The 15,108-nt window shown below is 40.7% G+C and overlaps 1 protein-coding gene and 1 long non-coding RNA gene across 2 annotated transcripts in view; one reads left to right on the forward strand and one right to left on the reverse strand.

Moving 5' to 3' along the window:
• LOC309870182 overlaps positions 1-5,236 on the forward strand; it is a 27,709-nt gene extending 22,473 nt beyond the window's left edge. The window contains exon 3 of the long non-coding RNA XR_014314532.1: positions 1,543-5,236. This is a non-coding gene — a long non-coding RNA (uncharacterized lncRNA). The remainder of the gene's footprint in view (positions 1-1,542) is intronic.
• Positions 1-15,108, reverse strand: part of ARHGDIB (Rho GDP dissociation inhibitor beta) — a 36,706-nt gene that overhangs the window by 1,773 nt on the left and 19,825 nt on the right. Inside the window, exons 3-6 of the mRNA XM_082742378.1 lie at positions 8,796-8,979; positions 8,092-8,175; positions 5,272-5,348; positions 1,165-1,228 (exon numbers count right to left, since the gene is read on the reverse strand). Coding sequence (XP_082598504.1) covers positions 1,165-1,228; positions 5,272-5,348; positions 8,092-8,175; positions 8,796-8,973 — 403 coding nt within the window. The 5' untranslated portion in view covers positions 8,974-8,979. The remainder of the gene's footprint in view (positions 1-1,164; positions 1,229-5,271; positions 5,349-8,091; positions 8,176-8,795; positions 8,980-15,108) is intronic.

Here is a 15,108-nt window from a genome sequence, read left to right on the forward strand (position 1 = left end):
AAAAAAAAAGTGAAGAACTGGGACGAATGTTGAAAATAGCCAACCAAAGTTATTAATAGGTGAATAACTGGGACATATATTAAGAAAAAGAGGGCATTAGAAAGTATAACTAAAGGTGGGCAGGAGGAGGGACAGGCAGGCAATGTGTAGTTGGCTGTTAAATATTGTGAGTAAGTTTGGAGGAACAGCTACAGACATATCATTATCCTCTTGACTAAGGGAGGCAACATAATCTCTATACCCAAAGGAAAACAGGAAATTGAACTGTTTTTTTCAATGAGACTTGGTCCTGGAAAGACCGGTTAGGATCTTACAGGTCAACAACCTTCTGCGGGATTTGAGTAATTGAGTGGTTGCCCAAGTCATGCAAATTTGTCCAACAATTTCCCCTCAAACCCTTTGCTTATTAATTTGGGGGAACTGACCTATGCCTCACTGTTTCCCACCTCTGGAAGAAGAGAGCCCCCAAGGTCAAAGGGAAATGTACCAGTACTTCCATCACCTTTCCAAGTTTCATTTGACTCTGCCCGTAGCGTTGGAAGGAAACTGAAGGCAGTTCCCCAAGGCACATACAGTTTAGGTACAACTTGTCAAGAGCAACTGACGACCAGATAATGCTGTGTTATGTCTCCCTCATAGCTTTTCTTAATTTTAGAAAGAATTCTGTTTCTTTGTTTTAAAAATTAGGTGCTGCTCCTTGCTCCCCCATCATCAATCCACATCTGCCCACATGCTACTTCCAACTCTTATTCCCCCAAAACACACACACCACTGGATAGAACCATAGAAACTTCCAGTCTTGGATTTTGCTGACCCTTAGGTTTATACCTCTGAACTACTTTTTTTTTTTAACTTTTGAGAGTTTTTTTAATAGACTCCATTTTTATCCAAATTTATCTTGGTTACTCTTCCCCTTTGTGAATAATAAATCACAGAGGCCTAAGGCTAAAGGTTAGTGGCTGACCCAGTCTAAACTAGATCTCTGAATGTAGGATTTGCCATTAGTGTCTAGACAGAAGTATACGTGTGCTCTTTCCTAGGGGGAAAGTCCAAAGCTTTTTGTCAGGTTCTTAAATGAGTCTGTGACTAAAATTTTTAAAAAGAAGAAGTTTAAGTATCAGTGGGGGACAGAGTTTGGGACAGTGTGAAGTGTGGGTCCCTTACCTTTCACCCCAGTCCGGTAGGTATGCTGAACATATTTCAGACCCGACACAATATCCCTGTTCACCTGTAGGTGGGAAAGATCCAAGCAATTCAGATTAAAAACGGTCTCTCATTTCTCCCTTTTCTTTCATGCTTACCCTATCTAGCTGAGTCTTCTTTGAGGATGAAAGAAGGTTAAGATTTAGTTCAGAGTAAGTGTTACTATTATCATTTAGTGTGGGCAGCGAAACCGAGATTAGAGAGAGGAGGTCCCAAGAGTCAACATTGCCAACCTGGTTTTAATCATTGAATACTGTGCTGTTTTCTTGGGGGGGGAAGGGGGTGCTTAAATAAAACACTGTCTCGATATTCTTCATTACAATTCTCCTTCCTCTAAAGGTCCAAAGAACGGTCTTGAGCCTCCCCTTCCCAATACTACTGGCCAGAACACCATCCCTGTTTTAGGAAAAGCTACAAAGGTACCAATGGAAAATGTTCTGTGAGTGCCCAAAAGCCCTAACCTCAGAAATGATCCACCTAGCATGAAAAACAAACAACAAGGAGCAAAGCTGTAATGGAAAATCATGTCTACAAGAGGGTTGTGCCCCTAATGTTGCTGAGATTGGAGTCTAAAGATGAGGAGGTTCTGCCCCACAGAAACATCCTCCCTGCAAATAAATAATGGGTGAAATCCACTTGTGTCTGGCAAGCATTTTGGATGGCTGTTCTTTACAGATGTTTTCTGAGATGTCACCACTTCCCCAAGCCTTTCAAATATACACAGCCAAGCACTTTGTTTTTCCATGATTCATTGTACCTAGGACTGAACTTGTTGTCCATTAATTTTATACAGTGCTCGTGTTTATACAAACAAAGTGGACATTGTGTCAGTAGATGGAAAGCCTGGTGAATTGTTCTCCAAGATGAAGAATGAAAGCATCTTTAAATAATTTCTCCCCACAGTAATTATGGCTGCCTTTTTGTCTCGGACAGAGTAATTAAACCGATTTCTCAGTGCTATATTTCATTGTGTTGGCGATAAGGCGTCACAGCAGTGAGCACGGCCAGCTAAGGTTTGAGACTGTCACTCCATAGAATCTATGGTATGCATCTGTCAAAAGCAGAATGAAAATAGCTTCATTGAAGAAATGGTGCTAAAAATGACACCCAAACTTTTTGACCGCTCTGCCAGATGTGGCTCATGCCTATAGAAAAAAGTGAATGCATTTTTCTAGAAGTCTCTAAGCTCTTCCTTTGGGCCTCAGGGGAGATGTGGTCTGGTAGCAAAAAGTCTGAAAAATAGGAATGGTGATTGCTACTCAGCAATAAGGACTTCAAATCAGAGTCCGCTGTTTTTCTGCTGTTCCATAGAGGGATTTATTTATTTATAGAATTGGGAGGGGCAGAGGAAGAGGGAAAGAATCTTTTTTTTTTTTTAAATTATGTTAGTCACCATACAGTCCATCATTAGTTTTTGATGTATTGTTCTATGATTCATTGTTTGTGTGTAATACCCAGTGCTCTGTGCAATCCATACCCTCCTTAATACCCATCCCTTCACCCACCTCCCTTCTAAAACCCTCAGTTTGTTTCCCAGACTCCATAGTCTCTTGTGATTCATCTCCCCCTCTGATTCCCCCCCTTCATTTTTTCCTTCCTTCTCCTGATGACCTCCATGCTATTCCTTATGGTCCACAAATAAAGCGGAACCATATGATAATTGACTTTCTCTGCTTGACTTATTTCACTCAGCATAATCTCCTCCAGTCCCGTCCATGTTGATACAAAAGTTGGGTATTCATCCTTTGTGATGGCTGTGTAATATTCCAAATGCATATGGACCACATCTTTATCCATTTGTCTGTTGAAGGGCATCTTGTCTCTTTCCACAGTGTGGCTATTGTGAACATTGCTGTTATGGACATTGGGGTCTATGTAGCCCTTCTTTTCACTACATCTGTATCTTTGGGGTAAATACCCAGTAGGACAATCACTGGGTCATAGGGGAGTTCTATTTTTAACTTTTCGAGAAACCTCCACACTGTTTTCCAAAGTGGCTGTACCGCCTTGCATTCCCATCAACAGTGTAAGAGGTTTCTCTTTTCTCCACCTCTTCAACACTTGTTGTTTATTGCCTTGTCATTTTTTTGCCATTCTAACTGGTGTAAGGTGGTATCAGAGGGAGAGAATCTTAAGCAGGCTCCATGTCCAGCCTGGGATTTGACATGGGGCTTGATCTCAGGACCCTGAGGTCCTGATCTGAGCTGAAATCAAGAGTTGGATGCTTAATCTATTGAGTCACCTGGGTACCCTGAGGGTTCATTTAATATAAATGTATTTGAGATGGGTAAGAGAAAAATACGAATATTCTCTTCCTCCATCTGAAAGTCCCTCCCCATTGCTTCCCCTCATCCCAGGAGGAAGAAGCCTGTGGAAGTCAAAGATATTACATTTCCTTGGGAGGCAGAAGGAAAAGGTGAACAAACCAGAAAGGTGGACATCCCAGGTTTTGGAGAGAACCATGAAGCTTTTGGAGGAGGGGGGCGGAGAAAGAGAAGAACACGGAGCACAGTTCAGAAAGAGAGGATGCAAGAGGATCTTAGAATGTGTTCCTGTGGTTATAAAACAAACCTTCTTGGGTGTTTTTCAACAGATGTCACTAAAGATTTAAATTGCCTCTCAGTTATTTCCAGTTTGGGGTTGGCGTTTCTGCTAATGGTAGCTCCATGCTGGGACAGGTTGGTTAAACTTTGTGTGGGTTACACAGAGAGAGTGGTTTTTCTCTTGTGTGAGAAAATGTTAAGCCTCTGCAGCAGATAGGACTTGAAAACCCCTTTCTGTGCCCCCTCCTCCATCACCCTGCATGTAATACCGACCACTGCATTCTCTTCGGCCTTCCCACCCATAGCTGAAGCCCATGCTCCAGACATTTCCTTCTGTTCTTATTCCCATTAAAATTTACCTCTTCTGTTTCACTTGGTACAAACCGGCTTACCAGAATGATAAATTAAGGTAGTAGCATTAATAATTAAAAATTCAGCTAATGCGTAATGCATTCTAAGCTTATTTAGATACAATGCCTTGCATATAATTCTAGGCATATTTGGATGCAACATCAAACGCTCAGGGGCTTCAATAATAAATATATAGAAAACAAGCAAGTGAAGCGTAGCTCAGTATGTATTACAGAGTAGGCATCAATAAAAATTTTCAGAATGAAATTATTTTGAGGCCTATTTATGTGTGATATATAGGGATTGTTCCTAGATCCTGAATCAACCCTGCACTAGGGGCAAAGAAGAGCCCAGTGTTCAGACACAGAGGGCAGATGGGGTCTTCCTTGGTGGCCCTGAAGCACCTTGAAGGATATGGCCGAGAAGGGCAACCAAGGCAAATACAGGCAATTAAGAGCAAACAGTACATTTCTGACTTACTGGGTTTCAGCCAAGATTATTTTTCTTTTTGCTTTTGGCTGCTCACTGGGGTATGTGTGTATTCATTATATGTCAATTTATCTCCTGTTTAGTCTTGCTCTTTCCAAAACTATAATTGTAATTCCCCGTTGTTGACCACGGCCCACACTCTCTGGATATATATCCTCACTGAGCATTTAGAACTGAGGCTCTAATGGTTCTCTTTCTTACTATTAATCGATTCATTCCTGTGTTAATTTCACAGGAATGAAATGTTAATATGTTAATATGTTAATTTCACATATTCACAAAATATCACTTACAAAGTTTTGTGTAAAATGTTGGAAAGAAGAGAATATAATCTTCCCCTTTCTCGGGGTACTTGGGCAGTACAAGGAAGAAATGGCAAAAATGGTACAATATAAAGCAGGGTGTGCTTATGGTTGGGAGCTTTCGGAGTTCGTAGAAAGAGGGGTTCTGTTGGCTAAGTGATCCACGGAGAGTTCAGGAGACGGTCCTGGTAGGGAAAAGGCATGAAGCAGGGGTGGGCCTCAAAAGATAGAGCTCAGAGTTGGGGAGAGGGCAGTCCAGATCCAGAGGAAAAAAAAGAAACAAAAACTGTGACAACATGATAATGCAAGACGTTTGATTTTTTCTTTCTCTGATTATAGGAAGAATGCAGACTTTATAAAAACATATGTGGCAAGATACTTACTTTGAAGTGAATTTTGACTCTGTATTCAACACCCTCCTTTAGCACAAAAGTTTCTTTTTTGAGAGCTTCAAGATCCCCTGTAGAAGTAGATTTAGAAAGAGTTTATTCTCCTCAGAAGGAGAAACACAAGGAGATGATGGGAGTTTAAACTCCAGAGCTGTTTGCTGCGCCTGTCAGAATAACATGGTCCACATGGCCCTTAATTCAAAAAATATTAGAGTTTACACACACACACACACACACACACACACACACACGTGTGCACACACACGCACACATACATACAGACTCTCACACACACACACACATACTTGCAATGCCTGAAATCTTACAGGTATATATGAAAAAAACTGGGATAGCACTTTCTCCCCCAAATTTGATGACAACCCTAAAATATACAAGGTATTATCAGCAACGAGTTATGCATGACAATGTCTTTCTTTTTTTAAAAAAGTAGTTTCCATGCCCAGCATGGGCTTGAAATCATGACAAATCATGTCTGAGGGGTGTGTGCTCAACCAGCCGCCCTGACAATGTCTTTTCAAATTGTCAATAATAAAAACAAGTTTTAATCAGCCACCCTAGAGGAAAATCTAAATTACCTTTCTATTTACTCTGTTGAAAATGATATGACATACATGGCCAAACAAAAAGATGATTAAAGAATGTGTCCCTACCCCTCAATAAATAAAGAAAAATATTATGTAAGAGCACTAGCTATTTGTTCTTGTAGATTTGGTGATGTTTGTGCCATTTCCTAGCTTTAAAAAATTTACCTGTTTTGGCTCCCTTTTAACATTCTAAATATATATTCACTTTTGTACTTTATATTTGCATATGTAATCTCATATTATTTTTCTTAAGGAAAGTCTCTTAAGTGATAAAAGCTTTAGGATTTTCTAGCTCCATCCACCAGGATCTGACTCTAATTCTTGTATTCTGCTTAGAGAGGTAATCACTCTCTGTTCTTCTCCAAGTGTGATCCTGTATCATCTGACATTCTGGGGTGAATGTATGTGTGTGTTTCTGCATGTGTGTGTGTTTTGTATAGCTCTGTGCATGTGCTTCATGCCATATATATGTGTGTGAAGTATATCTACATCTATATATCTACACATACACTATGTGCATATAGTATGTATATAATATGCCATATATTTTTATATACAGTATATATTATGTGTATTATATACACATATATTCTGTGTGTGTATATATATACATGCACACACTATGTATATAGTATGTATGTATATTATATGTATATAATATATATTTTGTATATGATTATATGTTTATTATATGTATATATAATGCATATTTGTGTACATATACACACTATATACATATAGTATGTATGATATTATACACTTATAATATATACTATATATTTTCTACACAAACTATATGTGTATTGTGTGTGTGTGTGTGTGTGTGTGTGTGTGTTTATGCTGGGATTCACCTCAGGAACTTCTTGGTGACAGAAAACCAAATTTGGGCATCCTGATGGTAGGAAAGTGAAGGAGACTGAGTTTTCCCTGCAATGTGGTCAGGCCCTTAGATTTCCTGAGCGCTAATTCAGACCTCATCTCACAAATTAACGGTTGTACCTGCTAGCGTTACACAATTTCACACAGGAAGAGGCCTGAGTCCTGGTGAGAGAAAGAGAGAGAGAGAGAGGTATTCTCCTAGAGAGATGCTAGAATGTGGGGGTAGGTGAATTTGTGTCTGCTGTAATGATTTCAGTTGAAGGGGAAGTGTGTCTTCTCAGCCTCTGATTTCCTTCTTCAGACAAATAAAGCCATATAAGGTAAAGAGTGGATGTGCGCTGTGAGAGGGGAATCACCTAGCTGCTGAGCTTACCCTCTGGAGTCACATTCGCTCTGTCTCATGAATTCACCTTTTGAATCCAGAAATCATTTTTTTTTTCCCTGAATTGCTGCCATGGATGCCTCCAACCTCTTGACTCTGCGGCCCTTTTCCTCATTCCTCTCGGATACAGATTTCCCCTATAATTCCCACCTTCTCAGCTCTATCTCCTCAAGATTCAAGTGTCAGGAAAGGACTTGACCATTGTCACAATAAGGGGAAAAGAAATAAAATTTTTTTGGGGGGGAGGCGCAGAGAGAGAGAGAGTACAAACAGGGGGAGTGGAAGGGAGGGAGGAGCAGGCTCCGGGTGAGCAGGGAGCCCCACACAGGGCTCAATCCCAGGACTCCGAAGGCAGACGCTTAATCGACTGAGCCACCCAGGCACCCCAGGAAATAACATCTTAATTTGTACATGTTTAGTGAGGGAAGTCCCTTCCACAAGAATCAGAGCTTTAAGCTAAACTAGTATGTATTTAATAGTGGAATTCCCAGCACTAATTAAAATATTTTTAGATGGCTTCTTGCCTTCATAGAATTTCTCTAGTTGATATAAGATCAATAGTATCTGATGTTTAAAATGTATAAATATTACATTTCAGAAGTATACAACTTGCTTTGTAATATTTCCATCACAGTCATTTTACATGAATAATAACTCCTCTGTTGCTGCATGGAGATAAAAATCAGAGGTAAATCTGATGATACAAGTAAATAGACCCACTACTTATGACTGCCCCGTCTTCAGTTAAATAAAGACAGAGAGTGGGCTTTTCATCAAGTGTGGTAAATACTGTGTACCAGGAGAGCAATGATTTGTGAACTGGTCTCAGCATTTTTGTATCTGGGATTCCCCTTACTAGTGCTTCCTTTTGCCAGGAGAGGGGCAGAGACTAAGTTTTCCCTGTGATATCACTAGGCCCCTTGGAACAGAACAGTTGTGCCCACTTACCAGTGAGGTCCATGGTGATGGGTCCTGGGGCGCTCTCACAAACTAGGGTAAGCCGGGTGACCGTGACATTGGGAGCTGTTGGGTCTGCAGGATTCAAAAAAGAATGTAAGCCTAGGGAAGAGACACGTGGGTACAGTGTATGTGGACATTTTAAGTGGGAGAGCGGGAACATAAGAAGAAAAGTGGTATCTCTGTCTGGAGTGGAAATAGAAAGGTTCCCCATGCTGGTCTCGATGGCCTTATAAATTAGAGTAGTGCTAGTTCTGCTTCTGGGACTCAGAGGTCCACCTTGTTATCAGCAGCAAACATTTCCTGGGTGGCTGTGGTCAAGTTCCTCTGCTCAATGGCACTGCCCCTCTCTATCTTAGTCTGTTGTTGTGTCTGTGGAAGAGATAAATGGATAGGCAAGGGAGGAGTAAGGAAGAGAAAGAGGAAGGAGAGAAAATGTGAGAGCGTGGAGAGAATACAATTCTAAGTGGGAGTCTGGGGTTCTCTCTAAATCATCCCCATATGTAATTTTTGCCTATTTCCATGCTGACTTGTGCTGTATCTCCCCAAAATACTTCATCCTATGGTCTGTAACTTTATGCGGCATATAGAGATTGTGCCTCACTTGCTTAGCCCTGGGTAGTCTTTCTTCTGCACCTGCTCCTGAGTTGCTGAAATGTATGCCTTCCACCTGCCCCCCATGCCTCTCCACACACCTGCCACCACAGGGCCATCCCCCAGGAGTGTTTTCTTATACTTGATTAGACTTTCATCATCTTTGTCCATCTCCTGTAGTTCTTTCAGGGACTTCTGAGGTGGAGGCTTGTAATTGAGCTTGCTGTCCAGCTCATCAACATCTTCCTCCAGGTGTGTTTCTGCATCCTTTTCAGTCATTGTGATCTATTTCAGAGAGAGAGAGAGAGAGAGAGAGAGGATGATAGTCCATTAGTCAAAAGTCAGTGGATATGGAAAAGGTTTGTGGGGCTGCTGGTAGCACCATCCTGGCCATAATGGGCTTCTGTAATCGTCAGTGATTTTCCAGGATATTTTTTCCTAGTTTAATCTCTTTATTTTTCATGCAATGAGCATATAATGCCATTAGTCTTTTCTCTGACCTTCCTGAATTTCTCTGTACTGTGGCCAATTAACTCTTATTCACCGAATAAACGGACCAGAAAGAAATAGCTCATTTGTGAATAATGTACAAATGAAACAACATTAACACAAACAGTCCCAAATAATGAACAGATAGCCCCAGTTCAAACAATTATAGGAATAACTACAGTCTAAATCCAGCCATTCCTCTAGTGTCCAAGTTCTTAGCATTGTACCATCCCTGTTGTGATGGTCTCAAAACACATGGAACCAAAGAAATGGTTGGCTTCTTCCCATTAACTGAATCCTTCCCTGAACTCCTGAGATACTTCAAAGGTAAGTCATGCAATGCTGTAGACTGCCATGATACCTGCCTGAGGTGTCTGAACGGTTCCCATCCAACAGTGCTAATAAATCCCTGAGGGCAGCAGGCACTAGGTTCTGGGCTTCTCTTGAATCTCCCATAATTGAATAGTTTAGGAATTTTATAAACCCTCATGGTTTATTTGTCTTTATATCTAAAGATCTTCTGTTCCTTTGAAATGACATAAAAATAACAAAAGACTCTTTAAATTCCTTCAGACAAAATGGGAAGCGTTAGCCTGTCTTTATTTTACTTTTATCTATCACTGATTTCCCTTTTCTGGTCCCTTTCCCTTTTGGTATCTCCCTACCCTTGTCAGAAGACTAGTTATTTTATGCTCTAAGTCCTCACCTTGGCATACCCTGGAGTCTGTCTTCTTCTCTCATTATCTACATTTACTTGCTGTGTGTTAAAATATTGAGGGGAGATTCTAATAAAATGATTCACACTTGTTAGTGACTGAATAATGGGTTTAAAAATTACTCATTTTAGGCCATGTATAGTCAGAGATTTTCAGAGCAGAATGAAACCATAGAGGTGAGATATTCTAACCCATTATGGAATTATCAAGAAAACTAAAACTCAGAGGTTAAGAGAAATGCCCAAATTTTCATAGCTGGATGAATTGCAGTGTCTTAATAAAGAGGAAGAAGTCTCTACTGAAAGAATTTCAGGACTGTGGCTTGCAGTAATGGAGCTATTTGGGGAAACATGGGAGGTATTTGGGCAAGGAGATAATTTCCTGATTTCCTGTAGTCCTCCCTCAAGAGTGTCCTCCCTGCCTTTGGTTAAAGACTACATTGTTCCTAAGTGGCACAACTCTAGACAATATCTAGCACATCTCATCTTCAATGACTCTGCAAACCTCTGTCAAGTCCCCCAGGGGGTGAAGCTATCTCTGGCCAAAATCAGCTGTGGTTTTGAGTTTCAAAGTTTCCATCACTGGCATCAGAAAGAAAAATAATTTGGAAGTAAAGTCAAACAAAAACAATTTTAACAGAAAAAGAAGGAAAAAACAGAGAGTAAAAAGAAATGCTATCTCTTGGCTCATCAATCCTCTTCTAACAAAATAACAAGCCAAACACCATGAGCTTGATCAAGTCTGCAAATAGCATTGCAATGCCCAGGTCCACTTCCTGTGCAGGAAGGAAGCATGCAGGTTTGTTCCTATGGCAACTCTTGTCTCAGCAGAAAACTCAACACCATTCATAACTGAGCCTCTCAAGAACAGCATAATAAACATCATGACCAGCTCAACTCATATTCCAAACAACACTCAGGGAAAGTGAATGAACTGGTTGGAAAAATAATGAAGAAATAATAAAGAATGCAATGGGTTGTGGGTAGCTTGAGGACAATCATTAAGGGGCAGATGAAGAGCAGCCAGATGAGATTAGTCAGAAGAGAGAGGTTCTCCTTTGGTGACACCCAGGAATCTGACCAGATACCCAGAGTGGACATCACACAACATATATGTAGACAGGGATGCCTGAGTGACTCAGTTAAGTGTCTGACTCTTAGTTTTGGCTCAGATTATGATGTCAGGATCCTGGGATCGAGCCTTACGTCTGGCTCCACGTTCAGTGCAGAATCTTCTTGTCTCTCTCCCTCCTGCTCTCTTCCTCCTCCTACTTCTCTTTCAAATAAATAAATAAAATCTTCAAAAAAATATGTGTGAACAGATCATCAGGAAACCTATCTGTACATGAGGATGTCTTTACCCTCTTAGGACTCTCTGGAATATATTGCTTGGTTCTAACAAGTCATCTGCTTGAAGTCTGACCATCAGAAGATAACATCACACCCACCCATTACCTAGTTGACAGTGATTTCCATAACCTGCAGGAAATTGTTATTTTGCACCCTGAAATTTCAATTTTGAAAGGATAGTGAGAGAGAAAGATAGGGAGAAAAAGGGGGAGAAAAAGACAAAGACATGATCTAAGACAGGATTCAACAACATCTGTGGGATCATTGGCAAGTCAATTTCTCAGTCATCTAGATCTTGATATGCTTATTAGTAATTCTGAGACTTCTGTCAATTCTAAATTTCCTTGATTCATTAGAAACAGATATACAATAATTGGTTCATACAAGTGAAATATAAATTTATTTAAAAGACAGGTAAAAGCAGAAGATAACATGAGATTCTATATAAAATTGTTGCAGTAAAGAGAAGGAAATTCAAGACCACATTAAAATAATTTGATTTAAATATATAGCATATGAAAAAATGATATGAAGCCAAATGACCCCAAACCAGCTCAATCTGGAAAGCAGATGAGAAAAAGATGAAAACATAGTAATACAACAAATAAGGAACTGGAAAAGCAATTCTCAAGGAAAGTTTCTTTAAAGCATAATACTTGGTGAGAACCTGCTCTTTATAAGGCTCAGTGCTTTACCACTTACTGATAATTAAGTTACTCTCCAAAGTGGAGAAGGAGCTGTGGGATGGACAACCACCATGGTTTGACTGATGATTCTTAATCTTTTTGGAAATTACACATCTTTTTAAAGATCTGGTGAAAGTCACAATCATCATAAAAGGAAAAAAAGAATATGTCCATGAGATGCTTTATGCAATCCAGAGGCTCATAGACTTTACTAGAGTCCAAGATTAGAAACATGACCTTGAAACTGTGACTTCTTGGAAACATGAAGCAGAGAGTTGACTGTTACAGTGGAAGCTTTTTCCTTTTGGAGGCCTGGCAGCATCAGTGACCCAAACTAGCTTCCAGCCAAGGATCATGTCTATCAAACCCCAAATGCTAGATATGAAAAAGCAGGAGATATCAGGTAACATCTGTATTTGAGAGAATATGAACACTCAGCCTGGCAGAGTAGCAAAGGTGCGTAGGGCACAGCTCTTGAGGGAAAGAGTTCTGAGGTCAATCTACCTGATTTTGGATAATTATCTCTTCATTGAACTAGTTCTCACCATGCACAGGTGTTGGTTCTGGCTTGGCTACTAATCAGCTGTCACACCCTGAGCAACTGGTTTACCCACTGTAGTGCTTATTCTCCTTATCTTGAGGTTTGGGGGTTGGAGCAGACCACCTCTAGGTGCTTTCCCTTTCTAAGTTCTCCATCTGTAGATTCGTTCTGCCCTACGGACATGCATCAGCTGAGTTGCACGCATTCAATTACCTTATTTCACTTGTGTACAGAAGAGACTTACCCAATTTTTGTTTCATTATCTCAAATTTGTCTAAAGTCCCAAAAGAACAGCATTTTTAATTTCACAGTTCATCTCTGAGGAACCATGGATTCTGCCAATGCCTCAGCCATCATGGCTTACGGAGTTTGATAATGATTTCCCAAACTATGTGTGTGTTATACATGTGAATATATAAATATACATGTAAACTATGTGTATACTGACCACACATATCAGTCTTCTCTCTTTATCCCCTCATTTTACAGTGGCATATGCCTAGAAAAGGGAGAATGGGCATTTTATGGAAATTCTACAACTACCTTCGAGTATCATCCAAAGAGCAATGATGATGATAATTATAATAGTTATCATACATAACGCTAAATGCTGTCCTTAGGACTAGCTCATCACTCCTCACTACAGCCTTGGGGGCAGGCAGGGTCATCATGCTCTTCTACAGGTTAGGAAGCTGAAGCTCAGATGAGAAGCTTGCGGAAGAAGACCTATTGCATAAGGAGCAGAATTGCCATCTCCGCCATCTTGTCTGGCTTGCAGGTGCTATGCTCTGTTGCTCCAGCTGTCTTAAGTAAGAAGTAAAAATGAAATTATAGAACCCATTAGTCATATTGGGAATCTATCCTGAGGGTGCACAGGTAGTAGGAAATATGCTTCTTTGCAAGCCTCTGCAGGCTTGGAGGCAGGGAGGCATCACATAGAAAGGGTTTCAGGGCCACTCTGTTCCGTGTACCCTTGCACAAGTCCCTGAACCTCTCTGCACTCCAGTTTTGTCCTCTGCAAAATGAAATCATTGCCTTAGAAGGACCTCTGAGGCCTCTTCCTAATTCAATGACTCGAATGCTCCTTTATTTAAAGAAGCCTCTGAAATGAGAAAAGAAAAGAGGAAGTGGAGGTGGGGTTGGGGAGAACCCAGTTCATCTGTGCAGAACATTCTAGCTGGCCTTTTCTCACCTTCCTCTGCAGCTCACCCACTGTTCCACAAAGAGCAGAGGTGTTTTGTTTGCTTGGAGGTCATTTTGACATTGGTTATTTGACACAGTAAAAGTGAAATGGAGACTCAAGAATTATGTGTTGAATAAGGTTAGTGTGCACTCCATCAAGACCCAAAGTACATATTGGTTGCATGTGTGTGTGTGTGTGCTTACTACTCATTATCTTTATCTCCTGCTTCACAGATGCCTCCACAGATGAATTTTCACAGTGAACCCCTCACACCCTCCTGTTTGCTAGGCAGGCAGGCAGTGTAAGCACGAGGTGTGCTGAGATAGGAACTTAATCCTCTCAGGCTCAATTAAAATGCCACATTAAATTAGGACAAGTTACTTGTGACATGACTATGCCATAGTACAGAATGGTGGTTTTGCTTGCAAATCCAGTGAAATGTTCAAGATACCGAACTTAAGAATTTGCACCGATCTCAGGATAGAGCACCCTTGTCTGGCTCAGTGATTCAGTTCCAAAGAAGTGGAGGGTAAGAAAAGGTGAAACTCTTGAGTTTAGATAAAACAGATCACCTGGCTACTTCAAAGAAAGGTGATTTTCAAGGCCTACTAGGATCTGGACTTGGAGTCTGGTGGGCCAGAGATTCACAATGTGGTTCTGCTTTGCCTTATTACAGGACCTAACTAAGCAAATGATCTGCCTCCCCGAGCCCCAGATTTTCCACCAGTAATGTGGAAATAATGATCTCTCTTCATGGGGTTGAAGAGTTGGAGGAAACACATGAAAAGTTCTCAGACGATGCTGGCCGATAGTAGATGTTCACTAAACTACCCGTTCTCTTCCTCTGCTCCCTGCCCTGTGGGACGAGTGTCCTTTCGCACAACTTCTGTGAAGTGAGGTAACTGGCTCCCTGGGCACTGAATGCTTTCCCTTGGTGCTGCAGTGTTGACAACGTCCACTCCTTCCATCTTAAAAATAGATTTTGTTTCTTTGAGGAGTACGGAAGACACAAGAAGTTCTGGGAATTGCGAGAACTGTTTATTAACTGAATCAAGCTTAAAATGGGAATATCACTATTATGTTTCTTTAAAAAGCTTCCTCATGAACAACTTAATTTTAGATTCTATTTATTGTTCCCTTTCCTAATTGAAGCCAGAGTTGAGTCCGCGAATGACGAGAAATGACAAAAGACAACAGGCGCAGCCAATGGAGAGAATATCCTTTGGCTCTGGAGCAAAATTATGTGGAGACCGATCTCATGTTCCAAAGTTGCTAGATGATCCTTCTAGATGCACAGGTCATGAATATGAGAGAGAAGAGGTGGAGATAACAAAGGGACAGCAAAATATGGAAGTACCAGTAGTAGGGGGATTTCCATCAGAGAAGTGCTGATGCAAGCATTAGTATTCTCTGTCATCCTGTCAATGTCCTCTCCCTGCTGACAAGGATA

This window comes from Mustela nivalis, assembly GCF_964662115.1.
Source record: "Mustela nivalis genome assembly, chromosome: 7".
Taxonomy (NCBI): Eukaryota; Metazoa; Chordata; class Mammalia; order Carnivora; family Mustelidae; genus Mustela; species Mustela nivalis.